The sequence below is a fragment of the Aythya ferina genome (genome assembly GCF_964211825.1).
Source record: "Aythya ferina genome assembly, chromosome: 1".
Taxonomy (NCBI): Eukaryota; Metazoa; Chordata; class Aves; order Anseriformes; family Anatidae; genus Aythya; species Aythya ferina.
Genome location: NC_140296.1, coordinates 184,383,781 through 184,409,517, shown reverse-complemented (window position 1 = coordinate 184,409,517; position 25,737 = coordinate 184,383,781). Strand labels below are relative to the sequence as shown.

Below are 25,737 nucleotides of genomic sequence, written 5' to 3'. Positions count from 1 at the left end.
TAGCAAGGTCTGTTGAATATCAGGTAAATCAGACTAATATAATAAACATTTAATATAATATTTATTTAAATTAAAAGCCACAGAGGTCAAAGCTGAGCCCATCAGTGAAGTTGGTGGTACCTCTGTGAAAAGATATTTAAGAAAGTGCAGAACATGAGAGAGAGATGAGGAGAGAATGAGGGAGGAGAGAGAGGAGGAGGAATCAAAGGGGAGCAGGACTAGAATGCCAAGGTCAGAGGAGCAGGAGGTGATCCTGGTGATGCAGATATTAGAAACAGAATTGGAGGGGTTGGAAGAGACCTCGAGAGATCATCGAGTCCAACCCCCCTGCCAAATCAGGTTCCCTAGAGAAAATATATTTCTGAAGGGATGGTGACCCATACTAGAGCACAGGAGAAGAGCAAGAAGGAAGGAACAACACAAACCACTATACATTGACTGCAATCCTTCCTGTACCTTTCATTGCCTCAGTGGATATACTGTGCATAACCTGCAGCAACAACCAGGGGGAAAGAGAGGTCTCCGCTGTGAAGTCAAACCCCTAAGAACACACCCCTAAGGTGTGTTCTCCCTAAGTGTTTAAATGCATGCTTCTTGGTTTGACTTTGTTTCACAATACCTGAAACAGTAACTAAATATTTATATTAACTGGCAATAAATTAATTTCTGCAAGTCAAACCTGTGTTGCCCAGCACAGTAATCGGTACATGATCTATCTCCCTATCTTTATCTTGACCCACGAGCTGTCTTGCTCCTGTTCTTTCCATTTTCTCCACCTTTCAGGCTGAGGGTGGGGAGAGTGAGTGAATGGATGGGCGGTTGCTTGGCTGCCAGCTGTACGAACTCACCACAGTCTTTTTTGGTAATTATCTTTTTTGGTAATGTTGCTGACATCTTCAGCAGTACCTGCTCTTAAGAAGAAATTAACTTTGTTTTGAAGAATCCACTAAAGTCTCTGAGTAGCCGAAACTCCCACAATACTCACTGTTCTAGGTATTTTAGAAATAGCTTAGCATTTGATAAGACATATTTAGACATGTAGTGTTTGATCAATTGTAATGTTGTCCTGTGAACAGAATCACAGAAAATATTCACATGGAAAAAGCAAATAAAACCTCATATTCACCACAGTTGAGACAAATGTGACCTACATGACTCTTCCTAATGGGTGTTCCTGAAGAAATATCTCTTAAAATATGTCTAGATCACCCTGAACATAATCTCTAGAGCTATAAATTATATCAACATTAATAATAATATGCAAATAAATCAACCTTTTCCTCTAGGAAAAAAGTATTTATGTTGGCAAGGGTTGCAAGCCCCAAATTTAGTGTACTATTATGCTCCTTCAGGCTTGACTGCTTCCTTAAAGATGTAGAAATCAGTATCACGAACACTTGTCCATATTCAGTGCAAATGCAACATCCAACTGTAATTTTTCAAAATAATTAGATGCTTGGTTGAGAAACTAGTTTTAGTCAATTCAGATGAACACAGGTGTAATTATGATATATCAGAAAACAATGTTTACAATAGCTATTTCTTTTTGCTACAAATTCAATTATCAAATAAATTTGAAAATTTATTTTTGAAACCACTTAGCATTTCTTCCTAGATTTTTATGGAATACAAAAAGACAACAATTAAACCAATAACATTAAAACACACAAGCCGTGAAACTGAATGACACTGTCAATATACAAAAAAGAACGAAGAACCAATGTGGCATGAAAATGTGGCAATGAACAATCATGCAAGATTGTGTTAAATAAAGCTAAATGACAGCTTTTAAACATTTATTAACCACATCCAAACAAATGCAATGAACACATACTAAGCCTCAACAGGCAGCTAATTCTAAATATTTATTTCACAGTCTGCATTGGAAAGAGTTCTGACCTTTTCTTCTTTGGGTTCACGCAAACATCTTAGAACAAAGCTATCTGAGAAAAATACGGATTTAAAAAGTGAATAAATTTCAAAAGTTTCATGTCACATCTTAGAGAACCATAAAAAAGTAGAGTTGAAGTGACCTTAAGAAAATATCTTATCCACACATCTACTCTGAGACAGATCAGCTATTTAAACTAAATATTTTATTAATCTGGTCCAAAAAAATCCATCATTAATGCAGATTTTGGGAAAATTATTCCATGCCTCAACACTTTTTTTTTTTTTTTTTGGTCAGAAAGTCTACCTGACTATTTAATATAGATCATTCTTTTTGGAATCTAAGCTAATTACTTCCTCTCCTATGTACCATGGACACACAGAAACAACTATTTCTTCTGTTTCTATTTTTTATATACCACATAACTGCACATGAGAAAAAAACGTTCCCTTGACTAAGCTAAATAACCCCAGGTCTTTCCATCCATCTTTGGAGGTCATGTTTTCTAAGCCTTTCATCATTCTCGCTGGGGTCCTCTAAACTTTCTCCAACTGACCTATGTTTTTCTTGAAGTTTTATGACAGAAATTGAACACATTACTTCAGCTTATCAGAGGTCTGGAACAGAAAGGTTACTTTATGTCTCTTACAGGTTGTTTATGTCATTTGTTATTTTTCAGAACAGAATGACATGGCTGACTCACTCTCAGCTTCTGATTCATTCTTTTTTTTTTTTCCTCTAAAGAGCTGCCACTTAGCTGGCTGTTTACCCACATGTATTTATGCAGTTGACTATTTTTGCTTAAGTGCACTATCTTTCATTTGCCTCTGTTGACTGCATCTTATTTTTTCAAATCATTTTCTTCAATTTGACAAAATGCTTTTGTATTACAACAAGGAATCAACACCCTCAAGATATGATATTATTTGTGAGTCTTTCTTCAGCTTACCATGATTCTCAGGTGTGTTGTATTTTGGAGACCACAGCAACAACTCTATTGCCAATCCTGTCAGAACATACCAGTGTGTTCTCATAATTCTAGACATCCTGAATATCTGTCTGACACTGTTATGGAAATTGAGCTGACGCAGTACCTCTCAACCTTCAGTAGTCTGGTAAATAAGATCTTAACAACTGAAGAATACTTATTTCCACAAAATTCCAGGTAGATTTAAATCTTACTAAGTGCATAGTAAACACTGAGGACCACACAGGCTTACTTAAAAAAAATGTGGCCTGTAATGGATGAAATCACAAACACTCCTAAATTAAGCAAACTCTGGAAGTACAGATGAGTGCAAGATTATCCCTAAACTGCTATATTATGTCTATGTTATCATAGAGGTCAGAAGTCCTTCCTGTACTTCTTTATTCCATTGTTGAGGAGCATTTTTTTCATTTCAATGAAAGTCAAAGACCACAAAGACCAAAAGGCCTCAGTTTGAATACTTTGGCTATTTCATAATATATTAAAAAAAAAAATAAATAAAAAATGTCTTTACCATGTTTTGGAAAATGCTGTTTCTGTTTTTCAGTAACACAGAAGCTTCAAAAATTAGCCTAAGAAAATAATATAGTTTGAGAGATAAGACAACATCTTTAAAGTTACAAAAAAATTAAAATAAGGGCCGTCATTCATCATAGAACAACTTCAGTTTTTCACAGAACACTGAAAATAAAAAGGTTACGAACACTGGATGCTCTAGTTTAAGGCTACCCATAACCACTTAAGGCTGTTTGAGTTACGTTGTCCACTTAATTAAGGATATCTTAGAAAGTATACCTAAGCAAAGGAAGTAAACGTGACTAGTGATATTCTAAATTATTAAACAGATTAAACAGATATTCATTCTGTTTAAACTACAAATCTTTGTTCTCCTTTATTTACTTCATTTTGATTTTACTTTTACTTTTATTATTTTTCTTACTTAAAGCCAAAAAAACCATTTTTTTTAAAAACATGTATGCAAAGTCAAAGTAAGAATTAAACATGAAAAAAGTAGGAAAAAAATGGGATATATATTTTGAATAATCCCAGTATAATCCATGAAGTTAGAAGAATCAGAATTGAGCCCCCAGAGCTAAAGATTTTTGAAGAAAAGGTATCTTTTTGGAATTTTGGGTTATTTGATATATATGGGTTTTCTTAAATGACAATTCATTTATATTCAAGATTTTATATATATATATATATATTTATATTTTTTTTCTAGGCTGGAGAATGCAGTTATGTCTAGAAAATCAGCACCAGCATCACACCTGTGAAAGCTAATCTACTTAATAGGAATAGGCTTGCCAGCAACATCTCTTGCTGTCTCCTCTTCCTTCCTGTTGTATAATTTCATTTTAAAATAAGTATCTCAATACATTATAAATTAACTCCAGTTCTAATGGTCTCATTTTATTTTGACGGTAAACGTATTGAGGTGGAGACTGGCTTTTTTGTTCTCTGTTGCATTGCTGAACACGAAAGTATTCTACTTCACAGATTTTCACAGTGAAGACAATGATGCCTGCATAATAACCATAGTTAGACATTCATTCCTGAAACTGAAGAACTTGGATTTAAAAAAAAAAATAGTTCATAAAGACTTCTACTTCAAAAAATAATTCTCAGTGTTTAGTGTATATCATAGGAAAGCAATTGCATCAGTTAATGAAAATAACAGAGCAAGAAACACTTTACTATTTTACAGGCAATACTTAAATAGCTCTTGTAGAAATAATTCTATTTATCTGTGCTCACACAACTGCACCTTTTAATAAGCTCTTTTAATGACTTTCTTGAAAATATATGCCTAGGTTCCCATCTGCTGTTGTCTATATCTGAAGCACACTTAACAAAATTCACACACAATAAACGTACATAGAAAAAATGCTGTGCAATTTACAAGCACAAGCATGTAAAAATTTTTAACACTTCAGTTATGCCATCTTCATTCTCATTACCTTGTATGTACGAACATTGCATTTTTTGGTTTTATTCTGTTATACAGATATTCCTATCTTTATTCCTGCGTTTGTAATAAAAAAGATCCCATGCTTCTAAAATGTTGGGGTTTCCTTTCGTTATCTCAGTCCAAGGATATGTGTTACACTAATACATCAACTCAGTAGGAAAATATATAAGTTAAATTACTTTTGCAGTAGCCTTCTTAGCCAGCATAAACCTTCAAGCATCAGTGAAGAACGCACAAACCTCTAGAGCTAGTCAGACAGGTGAGATGTTAAAATAAAAAAAAAAAAATAAAAAACCAACAAAATTCCAACATTCTTTGGGCTAGGGAACATTTAATTTAAAATATAGAACTACTATGCAAAGAGATAACAAATATCCATTACTGTTCATTTCTACAGAAAGTTGCCTCATTAGAAAATAAAATCCTATTGCTAAGCAAATTAGCTAAGAACACAGCCACAGTGCAAACATACTTAATGAGTGTATTAAATTTAGAAAAGAAAAATGCGTAATTTCAAGTCAAGAAGCAGATTTAATACTGGCAAACAAAAGTCTAATTTGCAGTATCTCTAATGATTCAATGGATAGAAAAACTTTGAAATCAATAGAAAGACTAACATTAACTTCAAACAGCTTTGGGTCAGGTTCCAAAATTTACACCAACTACAATAACTCTTCATATGCTATTACCGTCTGTCTTCTTAATGCTCAAAACCTCCTTAAGTTTTGAAGTAGCCAGGAGGCACAAGAACCATTCCTTTCTGAGAGAGTCCATATATTATATATCATATCAACCTTCTTTACAGGAAAATTTGGAGATTTTCAGAGTTTTTTAGAATTGCTGAACCATGGAATTGCCACAAGCAGAGATGTCTCCAGAATCACAATAACGGAAGTCTTCCTCACACCCCTGCTCACATTCAGTCTCTTGCTGTTTTCTGGATCATCTCCCATTTCTTTCTCCTACCCTTTCAATATAGGAGAAAACTATCTCCTGCCCAGAATGAGTTTCTTCACCCACTACTTCATCAATGAGATATTTGAAGCTGGCTTCTTCGAGTCAGTCGTGATTCTGCACTGTGAGACAGCTGCTGAAATACCAGCTGTAATATCTGAAAGTGTTTCATTGCTATCTAATGACATATCAATCCCTACCCTATAGCATTTGGTTTAATAAAAGCAACTATCCTTTCTCTTCAAATCTTATTTCTTAGATTACCATAACATAACCATTAAATACCCGTTAAACATATGTTTATTATTATTATTATTATTTCCACATAAACTACAATGTGAGCTTAAATTATACAGAACAGTAATATAATACAAAGAATGAAGAATTACTTATTTTAATACTTCTCATATACTTATTTCAACACACTCTCTAATTCTGGCCTTTGCATTTCAGGCTTGCCAGCAGTGATAATAAAAACTCATGGATCTGACTGGCCTTTAGACAAGGAAAATCATTAAAACACAGCACTTTGTAATGAGAATCATGATTCCTTATTGATTCATTGCACATGAACAATGTATATAAAGACACGATTAGTCAAAATGCTTTCTTGGAAATCACTAGAAATTATTAAATACTTATACAGTCATCAGCTTAGTCATTTTAATAAATCCGAATTTTTAACCTCTATTAGCCTATTAACTCTAACTTTTAACATATAATTTCAGATGTACTACAAATGATCTGTGGCCCATAACTGTCAGAATTTGGCTTATGTCCATAAAAATCTACTGCAAAATCAAGTGCTGCTGTCAAAAGCAAGAGTAAAAGGAGCAAAAATGGGCTCTATTTAGCTGTGGAAGCATATAGAAACAGTTTTGATTATTCTGCTCTTTTACAGTAGATCTCAAACAAAATGAAAGCTAACCCTTTTTGAGAGCTGTATTATTTATAATCTGAGTATATACTTCACATTTAACATTGTATCAGCAGCCTCTGAAATGTCTCATGCTTAACTTCACAAACATATAGAAAACACTTCTATAATTGCAAGAGCCTGATTGTAGCACAATCTTCCCTCTATTGTATTACAAGACATCGCAACAAAGTAAAGTTGGACAGGTAGCATTTTCAATATTGCCTGTAGACTTAACTGTCATTGCAACACACATGTTTAAAAACACATTTGAAAACATTGCCCGTCATTTTCAACTGGCTCCAAAAATTTGGAAGAAAAAAATAAAAAATAAAATAATAAAAAAGCTTGAGGCCAGTTTCCTAAAGGAAAGGTGAAGTTCTGATCTTTCTGAATTGAATGGAAAGTTTTCATTATTTGTGGTTGGATTAGCATTTCAGTTGTTTTGGGGGCTTTCAAGAATTCCTGAACTTGTTATGAGCATGGGCACCAGTTATCTGTAGACTCTTAGCAATCCTACCTTTCAATACACGAGATCAAGAATGATAAAGCTGCCATGCTGTTATTTATGAATTTTCATTTAATAGTGAAAGCTCTGAACATGATTTACTGAAAGTCATACCATGAGCAGAATTCTTTCTTTACTTTTTCCTCTGCAGAGGTATTATTTGCTACTATGATACACATAAATTGCAGCACATTTCATGATTACCTCAAGTAACACAAGAACATACTGTATATACTTACTAGAACATTAAAATCACATTCCGATTTAATGTAATTAAATATAGTGTTCATCTAGCTTCTCAATTGACTGTAATATTCTACTGCAGAAACTGGATAATTTCTTGAAGACAAATGAGTAACTGAAGAGTAAGATGCTTATCACTGACAAAACAGTATCAGAAATCACATTTGAGGATAACCCTATGACAGACCCAGAAACTATTTTGTTGACACATACTGTTGGGATCTAACTTATTTCATCAAAATTCTGGTTATGTACAGCTTCTCCTTCATTTTTCTCCTTTGATTGTGTGCAGGACAGCACACACAAAACTCAGATTCTTCAGGTTTGAGGTGACATAATTAAAAAAGTAATAGCAAATGAAGAAAAGGTAGCTAGGAACAGAAGCAGTAAAAGATGAAAGAATTAAAATAGGAAGATAAATAATGATTTAAATGACTCAGGAATACAACTCAATGCTTTCAAATTATTTTAGTTTATCTATAATATATACACTTTCCACTCTTTCACTTCACAATGATTGTAATTGCTAAGCAGATCTTTAACAGACATGAAAACAGAAACACAACAGCAATGAGAAGCACAACAGCAGGTTAAAACAGAATTCCCTCACTTTGCATTTTCTGTTTCTAGATGTTTTCTGTCTTACCAATAAGGAGCTTTAAAAATGTTCTATTCTTGATTGTATCCTTCAGTGCTTTGGCAAGTTGTTGTGTGTTTTTTTTTGTTGTTGTTGTTAATGCATTCTTAATTATGATCAAAAGTGTTGTTTTGAATATGTAGATTTCAAAATAAACATTATAAAACATAAAGTATTCCACCAGAAATGCTTGCTTGACAGAACTTAATAGGCTAAAGAACAGAGTTGATTTCTCCAAAACTTTTGATAGAAACAAGACTTGAGCAAGTAACACTCATTTCAGCCTATCAACTCTGCTGCGACTGGCTTTTCAGATAGCCAGATCATTTATCCTCCAGGCAATCAGTCATGCTTAAATTTCTGGATCCACCTTAGCTCTGATTGCTTTCCCCACTGTTTGCAAGGTACCAGTTTAGTTCACCAGACAAAGAGATGGAAAACCTATTTTGTTTGCTTTGCACCAAAACACATATAAGAAAGTTGGGAGTTTTTGGCTGTCCATAAGTGAATTGGCACATCAAAACTTATTAAGGAAATTCTTCATTCGGTCAGCTCCAATACGCCATATTGGAAGTGTTTTCATTTTAGAAGTAACTGGATAAAATCAGAGGACTATAAGTAGCCAGGAAAGACTTAGCACCATTAAGCACACTATTCACTATTTTTTTCCACATAGCAAAAATAATCAATGAAAATAATCAATCCTGTAATGGCAAGGTCCAAATAGTATTTTTGCATATAACCAAGCACGTTATATTAATGTCCAGTGGAAGGTATAGGATTAAAATTTATGGAGAACAGTGATGACCTAAAGGAAAAATGTTTCAGGAAAGGTTGTCAGCAATACAAATTAGTATGAAACATAAACATTAGTGAATCCCCCTGCAGAATTATTGAATATGGATGGACTTAAGCTCCAATTTTTGAATCATCTTTTAAAGTGTAACTGTAATGCTTCAGGTGAGTTGACTAAAGCAGATCCAAAAGGTGAGGATGTTGTGGAGGAAAAGATTCAAACGTATGGAGAGGATAAAATGGTTTATTGTGAGGCTTCCTGAGTCACTGCGTGAGGAGAAACAACCGAAGGACAATGGGTGGACGCGCAGGCCCGCCTGGTGAGGAGGCAGAAGGGAGGAGCCAACTCAGCTCCCTTACCATGGAGAAAGATCAAACCCCCCGCCAACCTTCCCGCCCTACCCGCCCCCTCGCGGGCACCAGCTGAGGGCAACGCCTTCACTCCTGCACACAGCGCATGCTCGCACTTCCACTCAGCGCTACCAGCGCGCATGCGCGATGCTCTAGGCATGCGCTCAGTGCCAGCAGTCGAGAAAGCCGGGCGGAAGTGTTAGCGGCGGACGGTGGCGCGCCGCGCCGGCGAGGAGGTACGGGAGGGGCGCGGAGTGGGGCTCCGCGGGAGCAAGGGGAGGGCGGCGGGCGGCGCCAGGAGGGCTCCGCGGGGGCTCCGCTGCCCGGTGCGGCACCGGCCGGCACCGTGCGCAGCTTCCCTCCCTACATACCCGCTCCCTGTCTCTCCTGCGGGAATTCAGCCCCCGCTTTGGCAAACCTAATGCTTTAGGGCTTCACAGTGTGTGTGTGTATATATATATATTTATATATATATACATATACACACACGTGTACTGTGTATACATATATATATATACACTGTTATATATATGCCCTATATACAGTAAATATATTCTGTTTTATCTTCTCCTAGTTCTACTTAAACTTCTTACACACAAAGTACATAGAAAACAAAGTTTCACTTCATAACACATCTAATCTAACACTAAGTTCTTGCTTTTAAACATCCTGGCTTCTTGCACTTGCTGGATGGCCTCTGAAATAGTTACAGGTCACATAAGGAATAGATCTGCTGCCCTGTTGTCTTAAGCTCTGTTCATATTGCAGCTGGTGGCTGCTTTCTAGAGCTGCAGTGTTTTTAGGTAAAAGGCAGCATAACAATCCATTTTCCTCAGGTTGAATTTGTTCATTACTATTTTTAAACAATCTGGTTGGTACTTTGTAATCTGAAGTGAATAAAGTAAAGGAGTTGGTGTTTATTTATTTTTAAGAACTCTAGTTGTGTGCTAGTGATGGCAAATACCAGCTCTGTTTGAGTAAAAATGGCCTAGGACTTATTTCCAGAGACTTGCACCTGAAAACCTGTACCAGCATCAAGCTGAAGTCTGATGGTCAAGGGGATAAAGTGTGTCACACTTCTGACTTGTTTTTCCTTTTGTTTTAGTTAGCTGTTGTATTTTTTCCCTCAAGGAATGCTCAATGACATTACAAGTTACTAGACTGTGTTAAAAAAATGTCCAAGCTACATATTTTTGTTTTCTTGAGTGCTTACAGCGGCATTTTAACTGACCACATCAATTAGATCCTGGTGTTCATGGTTGTTCCTTCATTCTTTATGACTTTTTGGTGAGATTTCCTCCACAGATCTGCACAACCATGTGTTTATTCTCTGATTTGGGGAATGACTTCCAGTAGCTCACTGCAAGTAGCATCTGCTTTAATAAATAACAAATCTCATCATGCATTTGCTGCAGCTTCCTTATCCCAAAACATTAATTCTCTTTATGGCATTTTCATATGTCAGTGAAATATTTCTTGGTTATAGAGAAAGAAATAATCTTTCTAAGTCACCTCTTGCTTCTTGGGATTTCTTTTTTTCTGCTCCAGAACTGATCTCTTACTAGTTCTGAAAGAAAAATTGTGTACTTGAGGAGGGTACACAGTAACAATCCCTAAGCTGTAGCGATAGCCGAAGTTAGGAGCCAGTAGTGCATATGTTTGGCTTGAACAACGGTTAAATATTGGGTGTATCTGTGTAATCCAGGAAAAATAGTAATTGTCTTCTATCCGCTGCACTGGATTGATATACTATTAGGTATAGTAAAACAGATCCAACTTCAATTTCCTCCTTCAGGAAGTTAATTCTGGAGTCAAGATGGAGAATATTAATGTATTTAATTTTCAATCTTGTTCTTTTCAGGATTAATGGCAATTTAATTCTTCAGACTTGTAGTGTTCAGGGTGTAGTTGTATTGTCTCTAGTATGGCATTTATATTCTGAATTTTGTACTGGAGGTACTTGAAAGTACACTAAGTAAGTTTGCAGGTGATACTAAATTGGGAGGAGCTGTTGACTCCAAAGTTGAAATTGATCCATGAGTGTGCCCTGGCAGCGAGGAGGAACAGACATACCCTGGGGCACATCAGGCCCAGCACTGCCAGCCGGGCGAGGGAAGGGATTGTCCTGCTCTGCTCTGCACAGTGTGGCCTCACCTCCAGCACTATGTATATGGTTTGGGTGCCACAGTATAAGAAGGACATAAAACTATTGGATAGCCTCCAAAGGAGGGCTATGAAGATGGTGAAAGGCCTAGAGGGTAAGATGTATGAGGAGCAGCTGAGGTCCCTTGGTTTGTTCAGCCCAGAGCAGAGCAGGCTGAGGGGAGGCCTCATGGCGGCCTGCAGCTCCCTCACGAGGGGAGCGGAGGGGCAGGCGCTGAGCTCTGCTCTCTGGGGACAGCGACAGGACCTGAGGGAACGGCATGGAGCTGGGAAAGGGGAGGGTCAGGCTGGGGATTAGGGAAAGGTTCTGCACCCAGAGGGTGGTCGGGCACTGGGACAGGCTCCCCAGGGCAGTGGGCACGGCACTGAGCTGCTGGAGTTCAAGGAGCGTTCAGACAGTGCTCTCAGACCTGACTTTTGGGTGGTCCTGTGTGGAGTCAGGAGTTGGACTCAATGATCCTTGGAGGTCCCTTCCAGCTCAACATATTCTATGGTTTATGACTTGTCAGTATGAAGAAAAAGTGATAAAGATTGGCTAAAAATCATATTATTTACAATATAGGATCCTATTAGGGGCTTAGTTTCTCTGTTTGTTTAAGTATGTGTTCTGATTCCCTTTTTGGAGGGAATAACAGAATTGTGATATTTCAGAGAACTAGATATGAAAGACAAGTATGTTGGACCAATTGAGCAAATAAATGCAATGGGAAGAAGTCTTGTTTTGTGATCACTTTGTCTTCTCTTCCAGGAAATGCTTGTTTCTCTTGATCTGGGGTGAAGAAAACAGGACATTAAATGTGACTGTCTTTGTGCTATTTTCTTTATGTTACTTGTTACATTATGTGTTCCTTGTATTTACTTAGAGATATGAGGTCAGTGGGTCATCATTCCATTACTAGTGAACTGTTATTTCTGACTTGCTATCATCTGTGAAAATTTAGTTGATCTTCATTGAATCCCAAGGATTCTCCTTGCTCAAAAAGAATTGTACAAAAGAATTAAGCAGCTTGTATATCCAGAATGTACGTGGAGTGATTCCTGCTTGTAACAGGTTGACTTGACCTGTCCGTCACTGCTAATAAGATATTTTGCAGCGGTAGAATGTTCCCTGGGGCTTTCAACTATTAAGGCATGTTGGTACCTTTAATTTAACATTGACAGGGGATGACAACATTTTTGTGTACTAAGCTTGTGACCTTTTTGTGCTGAAAACTTGTAGCAACTTTCTACCCCTTTATTATCCTAATTACGGTCTAAAATTTGCTATTTCATGTTGCTTAAAGAGGTGTGAAAGAAGGGGAGAAACAGTGATGAATTAACTTGATTGTAAGAACAATTTGCAGTTCTTATGTGCCTTTCTTAGAAAAAAAAAAATTCTTAATTTTCTGTTGTTTCTGTGTCTCACTCATGTTGTGCTGGCGTTCAGGTCAGCAGTTTCGTATTGTTGGTGTTTGTATGGTATTAACTACAATTGTAGCTGCAGCTTGTGGTGTTTTAATGATTTTCAACGCGCATTAAGCAGTGATACAGATAATTTGAGAGTTTTCAGTTCTGTTGCTGAATTCTTTTGTACAATTCTTTTTGAGCAAGGAGAGTCCCTAGGATTCAATGAAGATCCAGTAATTTTTATATATATTTTTTTAATTTTAAGCTTGTTTTTGGGGTGTGCTGCAACTAAAAGGAAAAACTAATTAATTTCTTACTGATTTCTTACTGAACCTGACAGCTTTTGTTGTACACCAATTTCTTAGCTCCATAATTCAGGTTTTAGATCTTTACAGTCTTAGGTTGCAAGTGAGAAGAATGAGTTAAAGTCCTTCTTGACATTATTATTAATCACATTAAAATATAAGAATCTCTTTCCCTTCTTTCTGGACCTCAACATAAAGGCGTGCTGTGCTTGCAGTATTTTGGTGGAATATGCCCTCATTCCAGAAGAACAAATTTCTAGAGTAACTGTTTATTTTTGTTGAAGGCTAACCTTTGTTCAAAGCTGCTTCTATCAGGCAATTGTTTTCTGGTGTACCATGTTATTTTTTCTATGCTTTTGGAATGCATGTTAATGTTCCCTAGATGATTAAGATGGAACTAGTGGGCTGTAGTAGCAGAGTAGACTGCTCCCCTGTCAGAAATATAAAGTCTAGAAAATTAGTAGGTAGAAAATCAATTATAGAGCAGAGCAGCACGTGAATGTTGAACCCATAGCTATCTTCAGTTACTTTCCACTTGCTTAAAAAATGATAGATAAAACTTTTTCTGGGTTTGTTTACAAGGTGTAAGCTTTTGTATAGCTCTCTGATTATTAAAATTATTAAGCTTTTTGGTCGCTCTATCTCTGTATTTTTGTCATTTTTAGCTATCGGAAGGCAATAGGTGTTTTCAGTTTGTGGGAACAGAAATGTTTTTGCAGAGTTACCTTGTTTAGAGGAAAGGAATGTGGTATTGAGATATGCTTACAGTGATAAGAAAGTTTAGCAGGTGACCTTGTAAAATGCAGACAACCAGACGACTTAAAGCAATTAGGTGAAAATCACGGTGTCAAGTCAGATAAGTGAATAAACATTACCACTTTAAACAGTAAAAATGTCAAACGAAATTTGAAATTTTACAGGCAGGCCATGCATTGTCTGTGAAGCATCAGGTAGATTGTGAACCTGGATTACCCACTCAATGGGGAAACGGGGGAGGGTCCTGTCATCAAAAAGTATATAAACTATGTTTTGGAATTAGTGGGTGCGCTCTCTTGCTTGCGGGGCGCCCACCACTGCAATCACAAATTACTACTTCACTGAGAGCCTTGCCTGAGCCTAAGTTATTGGCTACGGAGTGTTTCTCACAAGTTCACTGCCTACTTTCCTGTGTGAGTATGTTTTGCAGCCATCCCGTTTTTCTGCTGTTCAGAGTGTCCTGTGATGCTGTCTACCTTTCTTACAGCCTCCTCGCCCCCTTCCTTATGAGAAGCTCTGTTTATGCCACTTACAGGATTCTTGAGCAGCAGATTCAAATTGGAGTGATTCCTGTCAGTGTTACGCAGACAGCCTTTTCAGAGCAACAGAGATACTCGACAGACTTATCTTCACTTAGCTGCTATTCACAACAGCTCTGAGTGCCAAGGACAGCACTAAAGATATTTGCACCTAGATTTTGGAAGCCAGGGCTTGCATCACTTCTGTTTTGAAAACTTGCTTTTGTAGCTCTTGGAGCTGCAGTGTGTGTGTACATACACACCCACGCCTTCGTGTTTTAATTGCAGAGAACAAAAATCTGGGAACTTCGGTGTTTAGCTGTTAAAATACATGACCTTATTTTTATATGTATAGAAATTCAAGATCTGGAAAAAGAAAAAAAAAAAAATCCACACAACTTGTTTTCTACTTGGATGTTATTTACATATATACTCCCACAATTAGGTAATTTGTTAAGTAGTGTAAATAATACGGGCATGTACCACTGCATCAACTTGCATACGTCTCCTTTTCAGAAATTTTCCTTTGTAATTTTGAAGACACGTGCAGAATATTCATTCAATTGAAATAAATGGTAAAGGATTTTTTTTTTAAAGGAAAGTAAGGGGGCCGTAGAATTTAAGGGTAGCCATCAGAAAGAGTCGAGTTTTTAAACCTGAATACCTTTATTTATTTTGATTTAACAGTGGTCTTTGAATTATAACAAAATACATCTTGCTTTTATATGTCTCTGGGAAAACAACAACAGCAACAACACAGAAACATCTATGTAATTGTTCAAGTACTGTAACAGAGAGAAATTTAAGAAGTGCTAATTTGTTATGTTGTATGTCTCCCTAGCTCATTCTGATGTTGCTTGATGAAGAGCAACATCGCTGATTAACTTTGAAGTTGACTGTTTTCAGGTGAAATGGATTGGCCTCTCAGGCTGCCAGAACGTAGTGTGAAGTAGATACTTTTGACTGGAAAGCTTTTTAAGAGTTTTAGTTGCTGTTTTCACTAGAGGCTTGAAATCCTAGCCAGGTAATGATGACATTATCTGTGTTTTCAAACATGAACCAAGACAAAGGCATCAGAGATGTTGCACAGGACACATAAACCCTCGTAGCTCTGTAGTTAAAGCAGTCAACAGAGAGGGCAGAGCATATGCATCTTTGCACCTGGGCTTTGCCCCTCCTTTAGCTCAAGTAGGAACTGAAACCTGCATCTGGTGCTGTACCTGGCAGCCTTGGAATGAGCTCCTGTTGTCATCTTCTGAGTGATACAAAGCCTTCTTGTTTCGTGGGCACTGGGGAGGAAGCTACAGAGGAAGAAGTTGCTGGCTGACATTTGTTGCAAAGTAGGGGATTATATATTGTGTGCCAGGGAGATGCATGGCACTGTGGCCTTGTTACTCTCCTGTTACTGAGTCTCGGGATTTCAAGTGGATGCTTAGTTATCTGAAGTAGATGTGGGACTGGTTTTCAAAGTCTAAGCTACAAATTTAGATTAGACACTGAAGTCAGGCACTAGTGTTTTTCCCATGAGATACCATAGTTACCAGACTCTCTACGATGTGTTTTGTGTTTAAATGCATACTTAGTTTCCTAGATGCAATAGGAAAGCAGAAGAAACCAGAGGCTGTTTTGTTATTATTGCTTTCTTAAATGTTAGCAGAAAAGCTAATGTTGCTAGTGGAGGGTTAACTGCTGTTTTACAAATTGTCTGTTAGACAAGAATAAGGCTGCTAGAGAGTTTCAGCAGGAAGAAGAAGGAGCTGTTCAGTAATAGAGAAATAGTACATGGAATAGGATGGCTTTGGGTACTGGCGTGGCAGTAAGGTGAAGAACCTGTTTTTTGTTTGTTTGTTTGTTTTAAAAAATATCTGTAGTATTTCTGAGTGTCTGCTCCTATTTTCATGGGCTTATGTTTATAATTTACCACCTACTGGTCTTTCCCCTCAGGAAATGTTAGGAATGGTTTGGGCAATGGCTTTCCATTTCCATTTCATTGTAAGGGATCACTCTGTAAGAATTCAGTCTGCTTAGCATTGAATAAGCACTTCTGAACTGAAATGAGAACGTATTTTAAGCTTTTATTTAGTAGCACACCAGGTTTTGTGTTCCTTCCAGAGTAGGAAATACTTAATATTTTTTTGTATGTTTTTCACTGTCATATAGAGATTGCTAAAACTGTCTGAAATAAGGACTATGACTATAATCTTGCCAAATGGGTTTTTTAGAAATAGAAAGTATTGTTACATAGCTTATTAAAACTTACTGAAAATTGAAGATTGAAAGTGCTGTGACTTTTCTACAGATAACACTTTAAACAGAAAATTTACAACAGGAAAAAAACAACAACAACAAAACCAACAAATACACTAAGTCAAAAAGAATGAGATGACCAAATAATGAGCAATAAAAAGTAGCAAAAACTACTTACTGCTATATCATGTTTGTATTTTTTTTTATGTGTAACTTTGCTACAATAGACTCTTCTCCCTCTCTCCCGTTCTTATTATCATAACAATAACATAACCAATAATTTGTTTCATCGACTTAAGGCACAGTGAGGACAAACAATAGAAGCTGAAGTCATACATTTCCCAGCTTTATTTTTAACGGTGCAGTGTTTAGCATTTGTAGAGGCTGATCTTATTTTCTTACTATTTTTTTCTTTAGAAAATGTTGTTCAATGTATCAAGTAAAGTCTACATAAGCATATTACATTTACCTTAGGTTGAACAGATACCTCATTTTGAAGCAGTCAACGTGTATTATACAGAATGCAGTGACTGTTTAGCTACAACCTGTGCTGTGGAAAGGGTCTCTTTATAATGAAGATTAATATATGATAAGCCACATACAAGGTAGAAGTTTTTAATGTAAGTCTTATTTCAGAAGGTATGGAAGTTGGCTTACATGACTGCTTTGACTATATTCTTCCCTTAGGAAGTGTTATCCCACGTGTTGCTGGTGCCTTCCAAGAGCACCAGGTGTGATTTTGGAGACCTGAGGAGGCTGATACAATTAATGCCACTGATCATTGCTCCACGTGTTGGAGTCAGCATAGGTAATAGCTGTCGAGGCAGCCTATCTGTGATTTAGGCAGCAACATAGATAGGAGCCATCAGCTGAGGGATCTGCTGTGTGTGTGGCTGTCATGAACAGCTCCCCATTTTTATAAGGACCTTTTATTTCTTTTGGTGGTCTTCTGTGCTTACAATAAAGAGCTTGGTAAGCATAGTCAGTTAACGTGTGATGACTTAGCTATTTTCTGATCTTAAATCTTCTGGGGTGTTTGTTCATTTGTTTGTTTTAATTTTGGGAGGGGGTTGAGGGACAAGGAAATCTTGCCAGTTGCACAAACTGCTTTGAAAATCAGTCATGCAAACATAATGCGTCTCCTGTGCATCTTCTTCTCCAAATTGCTGATGTACTGTTGCTGATCCAGCTGTAGTTGCACTTCTGCTTTTCACTTGGCAACAAGATTCTGCTTTGGCATTGCCATTCAAACTCCATCTTTGTTTTCTAATGTGTATTTCTGTGCATAAAGCATTCATTCTGTTTATCTTTTACATTCACCAGTTTTTAATCACGTATAAAGTATTATTTTGTTGCCATTTCCAGCACAATGAAATGTTTTCCAAATAAAAAAGTTACAGTGGAGGTCTATCACCAAGCAAATGTTATGTTCTTTCTTCCTGATGTTCATTGTACTGAGAGATGGGGCCAATCCCTCTGAAGATTTTTAGTCTTGTACAATAAAACTCTTGTGTTATGAAATAGATTTTCCAATTCAGAATAAATTGCATCTTCTAGTAATTCGTAGTTTGAACAAGCTGAGTAGCTTCAGGAGTCTGTTTCTCATTTTTGTTTAGATAAAGCAACCATGCCTGTTCAGCTGCTGAAGATCATTAAAGGAAAATCTGAGCCTCCATTACCAAGCCACTTGCAGAGGGAAGATTTAAAACATTTGCACGCAGGCTTGGATTATACCAACAAATACTTCCAGGTAACTTACTGACAAACAAATTTTGCTTTGAAATAATTCCTGCTTTATTGACAAGGGGTCAAAGTATTTTGACTCAGTTTGTGACTTACTGGTGCGATATGTTTATGTACATTTGTTGCATAGCTTTAAGTAACGTGGAATTATGACACTATTGGAGTTAGTTGCATTGTTGCTATTGAGTCCATTGGTCTGCAGTTCTGCCCCTTCCTCTTGCACGGGCAGGTTTAAATTTTATAAGAGGTTTTCATATATCAAAGAAATATATATATAAAAATATATTTTTCATTTTTTATGTACCCATATAAAAATACTTTATGCAGAAGACTGTGCTGAAAATTAAAGGTTTGAGGAAGGTTGTTTATTTTTTAAATAGTAACAAGCATCACCATCCTGTTAAAGATCAGATTTCTCAGTGATGTATTTTGAAACAGTTTTTTTTTTTTTTCTTGCATGAAGCAATTCAGTAGCCAGTTTTATGAAAAGAGATCTCTGGCAACTACATGCATCAAGATATGTTCATTTTTTTAAATCATTATCAACTGCACATTATATATTCTCCAGGACTTCCAAATATATTTCGGTATATATTCAAAGTACAGTCCTAGTGTACTAGTGTAATGCAGCAATATATTTTTTCATTCCTAAACCACATATGCTCTGTAAAATACAGTGCCAATTCTTGAGGGTTTTCTTTTTTAACCTGTTTAATTTTTTGTATGCGTGGTGCTGAAAATCCTGTTTACCATCCCTCACATTTAAGAGGCTAGAAATCGGCATCATCCCAGGCTTGTTTTCTGACTATTAAAAATAAAAGAAATTCTGGAGAAAACCTTAGGTGGTTTGCATCCTTAAAAAATGATGCAAATGTTTTAAAAGTATGAACAGAAGTGATTTCTGCATCCAAAAAGAACATTTTGCTTCCCCACCTGTATATTCCCAGTTCCAGTGTTAGTGCTTATCTAACTCTGTGATGACTCAGTTGAGAGAAATAAACTGGCAGGGAACTATCCGTATTACCAGGGTAGTTTTCAGCTGCTCTTCTTCTCTGGACTGGTTCGTTCTGGTGTCAAGGAGATGCCAGAAGTAAAGCAGAAAGGAGCAAATCTGCCCTTTTTGGAAGTAGACTGCTAGAGTGTGATAGGAGGTGATTTGATGACATAAATGAGGGAGAATGACCCCTTAGGTCTTGTAAATGAACAAATGGAATTATCAAAATCCAGTGGTGCTTATAAGCAGGGTTTTTATTCCTCAGGGTGTAGCTTTCTGTCCCCGTGCACCTGCAGGGCATATAGGCTTTTCTGCTTTTAAAGAGCTATTTCTGCAAGTACCCTCTGACACTGAAGAACAGGGATTCTTGTTCACAAAGGAAATGCTGAAGCAAACGGAAGCAGATTCTGAATTAGAAAAGGTTTCTGCCAGAGCAAATGTTTCCAGTAGGAAAGCAGGATGATTATTAACATACTATGATTTAAAGCATACATGGCATACATGTGATTTTATAGCTAATTGCTGAAAAATAAAGTGTACAGAATCTTTCTCAGAATTTTGCCTTATATTAAGAAAACTTCATGCTCCCGCCAACATGGATTAGTAGGTGACTAAACCAGCTTGGCATAAAACCAGTACAACTGGAGAGCTGATAAAGCTTAGGCTAATGCACCATTAAATATGTTGGAGAATCCAGTTCCACAAGCCGAGCTTGAAGGAAATGTTAGACTGCACTGATGTTAGGTTATCTTAGTAGTGGCATGCTGTTACTCCAGAGCTGCCAAAAGTCAGGCCATGCGTTGAGAAAGAAGACAGGGCAGAGGATGATTTTATGAAGTGTTTTCCTTTCGTTCTTCTGAAAGCTCTTTTGTTTCTAGCATCCCTCTGAAGAATATAAAGTTTAATTTAAATTTATGTTCCCCATTAATTGTGCGAACACAGCACAACAAAAGTCCATACATCCTCAGTCAGGCTGTGCCATGACAGAACCTGATGCCACCTCCTGTTATTTCGTTATGCTTTGGACTGTATTCGTGTAGTCATAGATTTTTGACCTTTGTTTTAGTCTAAATGAAGTTTTGCTGTTTTCTTGGAAGTAAAAAAAACAAACAAAAGTTTTTTGGTGTAATAAAATTAAATTATGCTTCAGGTTGGAAAAGGAGAATTTATGGATGTTAAGTAATTCTTTATAAAAAAAATAAAATAAATTGTTCAATTTTATTTGTATTCCTTCTCTGTTAATATGTTGTTGTAGGACTAATTTTGCTCTGAAAAACATCTACTATAGCAGTTCAGTGCTGTATATTTTATCCTAATTTGGTTTAAAAGGTGTTTACTAACATTTAAATCAAGTTTCCTAAAGAACGTGTGTGTTATAACATCACGGTGATTTACCCGACTGTCCTCTTAATGTTGCTTTTGTGCATTTATAGATGATTGCCCCTGCTGTGTCTTTAGAAGAGCCCATTTATTTATTTATTTATTTTTACTGCACTGTTTTATAGTTCTCCTCTTAAGTGGCTCATAGACTCAGTTTTCAAATTCCCGTGTTTATTGAACCAACTTCTATGTTTTTATCCATGAAAATGACAGTTTTTTACCTGCCTTACTAGGTAGGAATACATTAGACTAACATTTTTGTTAACATTGAAGAAGCTTTACTGATGAGATGCCACATTTCTGAAAACAAGCAAATAAACAAAAATTGTTCCAAGGAGATGTCAACCTACGTAAAATTGCAGTGATTTTCTTTCAGTGTAACTTGGAACTTTATTATAATAATACACTAATATGTATCATACGTATAATAAAAGATATTTTATGTGTTTAATAGAAACTTAGACTCTTTTAGAGCATGCTATTGATGAATTTTTATATTGCTGCAGTTTCCAGGCTTTGTAATGCTGTTTTATAATCCCAGCTGTACATTTTTTATTTCCACAGATTATTTATCTTCATATGTGTCTTTTATCTCTCGACTATGTTTTTATATTTATGTTGTAAGTTTTGGCCAGTAATTTTTGAGGAATTGCTTTATCTTTTAAGATTTTGATTGCCCTACCCATTTTAGCCTTTGTTGTGTTAGTGTAAGTAGTAAAAGGTACCTCCATATCTATTATTTCATTGTGCAGTCTAAGCTTACCACCTAGTTTGTAGCAAGTAGTTTTGACGTATACTATGTAATGCATGGAATTTCCTTTATACCCCAAGTTTTATTTATTTTTGAAAGAATTCAGATGCTCTTATTTTATTTCTACCTTTTCTTCTTTTAGCTACCATTTTGCTCTTATTTTATTTCTACCTTTTCTTCTTTTAGCTCATAGAGATTTCAGCTGTTATCAGTGTTTCAGTAACATATAGGTATATAGTCCTAGTTCATATATATCTGTGTATATACATTTATTTTTATTTTTTAGGGAGTTGTTATTCTTTCCTACCCACAAACAAAACTTGGAGATGGGACAGACTTTCTCAAGATTGTTCTTCAAGGTACTTGTTTGCCTTTTTTTTTTCCTGACCTTCTCGACACTTTTTTTGACATCATGCTATCACACCACTAGTACCTGCTTTGTGTTCAGAAAATGTTTAGACTTGAAATAATGTCTAGAAATGTTAATTCCCCTCACAAGTGGATTATTTTAAAATAATACCTTATCTGTGAGCAATATGGTCTCTGTATTTTTCAGTAGACTTCTTGTTGCAGAATCTTTTAAAATACTGTTTTGGAAATTCATTAACTATGTGTACAGCTTTAATAGAGTATTTTTAAGCTGCTTATCATAAAGAAGGACTAGGAAACATATACAATGTCAGCGTACACTTAATATAGATCTGTATGTCGGTTAGCAGTAAGATATATGTATTGTATTGTTTTAAACTAAGCGGTTCAAAGAAAGATTTTCTGCTCATTACTCAAATATCAGTAGACACATTCAGTCCTCCAAGTGTTGGAGGACTTAAGTTGTTCATCATATAATAAATAGTAGTTTAAAAAAAAGCTCTCCTTAAGTCCAAAGCTTATCTTTCCTTCCTATCAGGAAACAGAAGGATGTCATTAGTCAGGAGTCCAAATTAATGCTGGACTTCACATTTCTTTTAACTTCCTTTTCAGCTCCTTCCTTACACTTGTTAGGGAATTATCACTTGTTGCTTTTGAACCTTCCTGATTCTACAAATTCTGTGATTATGACCAAAGTGTAGGTTACGGGGCGCAGATCCTACCTGGTGGTGCTGCTTGTGATTAGTGTCACCAGAGGTGAATGAAGTTGATGGGACTGGAAGCATTTTCCCTGCTTCAGAGTTCCCAAGGATAGAAGGAAAATTTTATGAGTCTTGTTAATTTCAAATGACTGTTCAAGAAGGCTGAGAGCTTCTGCATGTTCTCCAGAGCATCAAAAAGATAAATTTGCACATCTAAATCATTAGTGTCAATTCTGTAACAATAACAGCTAGGAAAATCTTCTAAAATAACAACTTGATTTCTGCTTTGGTCCTCCTGGAAGACTACTTACTTGATATGCATATGTCCTGCAGAATCATCTCTATTTAATCTAGTTCTATAGTTCTGTGTTAATGCAAAAAAATCAAATGTGACTAGTTAATATTTCCTTTCTAATATTATGCACTGAATTGTTCAAGTGGAAATTTGTGTCATTTCTGCTTAATGTACACTGATGCAGAATATGTACCCATATAAAACAGTCATCTAATAAAGAATATTTTACTAATTTACCTATAGTTAGCACACAAAAACAGTTTAACAGCTATTTTAAATGATTTTCTGCTTGTAAATAAATTGGAATGGAGTGTTAGGCTCTGAAGATGAATTTATTTTGGAAACATCTTCCTGTTACAGTTTTGCTTTGAAGAATTTATGGTAATTGGATTTTTTTCTTTTTTGTTTCCCTATAGATAACTCATGTGCAAGGATCGACAGTATCAATATTCTAATATATGGAAAAATGGCAGATGATTGTGCAAAAGTTATACGTAATGGGGTAAAATGTATTTATTTTTTCTTATTTTAAGGGTTGTTTTCCACAGATCTATGTTGCTTTCTTATTTTCTATTTGTATAGCTATCACCAAAATTAGAAATAGTTTGTTTAGTCAGTTCAAATCTATAAATACAAACTAGAAAAAAGTATTTGCTTCTGTAAATTCCTTTGGACAATAACATTGAAATAAAGCAGTTCTTTTTGTTTTTTCAGTGTTGTTTCCTTTACTTAACAAGTAAAGGATCATGAATGTTGATGATAGAGAAGCTATCTTTTTATGTTCATAAGTTAAAAGTCTATGGCAATTTGATAAGGTAGACCTTAAAATTATATTGATTTAACACATAACTTTTAGTGTAATTATGTTTGTTTTTTTTTCAGTAACTCAAAACAGCATAGTCTTTATTGTCTGTGTGCTGGCATCTTGCTTCATTAGAGATGCATCTTGGTTTGATAGCTCCAGGGTAAAGGACATTGGCAAGTCAGCCTCTGAGTTTCAGTGAGAGAGTGCTGCAACTAAAGAGGGAAAACAAGCTGAAAACAATTACCTCAAGTTAATAATTTTGATTAGATTGCCTGTCAGTTTGCTGACATTTCAATATTAGCCAGATATCGACTTAAAGTATACAGTACATTATAAACTCATGTTAGTGCTTTATTGTTTGTGATACAAATTCACACTGAAAATTGAGAATTATTTAGTGAAGAAAATTGAGCTTTCTTTTCAGATTTTTAGAAATATTTTTTATGAGCAAAATTTAAAGACCTTCTCAAACGTGGAAATAGAAATGGCTTAGTTACAATATCTGTTTAGGCTTTTCGGATCATAGAATGATGATATCCTGAGTTGGAAGGGACCCACAAGGACCATCGAGTCCAACTCCTGACTTCATGCAGAATCACTCAAAAATCAGACTGTATGTCTGAGAGTGTTGTCCAGATGCTGCTCAAATGGCATACCTGGTGTCAAGACCACTTCCCTGGGCAGCCTGTTCTAGTGCCTGACCACCCTCTCTGTGCAGAGCTTTTTTCCTAACACCCAGTCAAGTATACCTGAACTCTGTCGATCTGTATGCCGAAACATAAAACATTCAGATGTTAGGTACATACATCAAAATATTATTGAAAGTCCAAATTGCTTTGAATTTATTGGATATTTTAATTTCAGTTCAGAGGAAAGCCTGCTTTTTTCATATAATTCTACCCAAAGATAAATAATGATTTTTGCTTGTTTCTCAGCTCTTTTCTTTTTTCTTTTCTTTTTTTGAGAAGGGAAGATCGATTTGTATTCCTTGGGAGTGATATTGCTGTTTCTGGGTAGTAGCTTGCATTCTGAATTGTATTGGCTTCAAAGATGCATGTGTCAGCTCTGGAGACATATGGGACTGATGGTGCAAATTTCACGAACTACACCTATAATTAGAGCTGATGCGTTTATATACTATGTAGTGATCTATAGTATGTTTTTATTTCTATGATTAGATGCTTACATACTTTCAGACAGTGAAAACTTCAGAATCCTTGTTTTTTCAGCTGTGTTAATCTTACTAAATTAATATAGCTTAATAATAATAAGGATTTTTTTAGTTGTTTTCCTATAAATACATATAGTTCAGAGAGAAGGAACTAAGCATTTAGTTTTCGCTTAGATGACCCTCAAATATAGGCGGTTATACATTGACTACTTTTTCAAATATTAAAAAAAACAACAAACAAACACAAAAGTACCTTACCCAAGAAAAGATTTAATATCGCTCTTTTTTTCAAAAGAGTCTTTTTGAGACTTTTTAAACTTGTGATAAATGAGCTGAAGTCACTAAGTATAAGAGAGACTGACAGTCTCTCTGGCTGGCCCCAAAAAATACTGGTATTATGAATGTTTAGTAAGTAGTTGTGAAATATAGGTGAAATGTTCCCATGGAAATTAAAGATGCTGGCATACATATTTGTCGATCCTTCTTTTTCTCTGTCATTCTGACCTTGTCATGTTTTCAGTCACATAATGTGTGAGTTAAAATATTCAAAAATGCTTATTGTATTTTTAATGAATCTGTAAAATTCTTCAGAAGTTTTAATCAACAATGCAATTCCTTGCACTTCAAGGATTTTTTTCTGGCATAATTTACCATGTGGTTTCCATCAGCAGGTAATTGATCTTGTCATGAACTGAATGGGATAAAACTTTGTTTTTAAGAAATTGCTGAGTCTAAGAAAAGTTTTCCACCAAAAGGTGTTTGTTCTGACAGATAGCATAGTGGTAGGTCTTGGGAAGTACATGTCATCTGTACTTTGTAATCTATTAAATAGAAAGTCTGGAGAAAAGCAAAAAATAAATACATCTGCAGGACATCTTTCTCTGTTTGCAGCTAGTAT

The 25,737-nt window shown here is 35.9% G+C and overlaps 1 protein-coding gene across 1 annotated transcript in view; it reads left to right on the top strand.

The window, feature by feature from the left end:
• Positions 1-9,381: 9,381 nt before the first annotated feature.
• The window catches only part of POT1 (protection of telomeres 1), a 73,280-nt gene continuing 56,924 nt past the window's right edge, over positions 9,382-25,737 (top strand). Inside the window, exons 1-4 of the mRNA XM_084506397.1 lie at positions 9,382-9,491; positions 18,247-18,380; positions 21,785-21,857; positions 23,280-23,365. Coding sequence (XP_084362523.1) covers positions 18,258-18,380; positions 21,785-21,857; positions 23,280-23,365 — 282 coding nt within the window. The 5' untranslated portion in view covers positions 9,382-9,491; positions 18,247-18,257. The remainder of the gene's footprint in view (positions 9,492-18,246; positions 18,381-21,784; positions 21,858-23,279; positions 23,366-25,737) is intronic.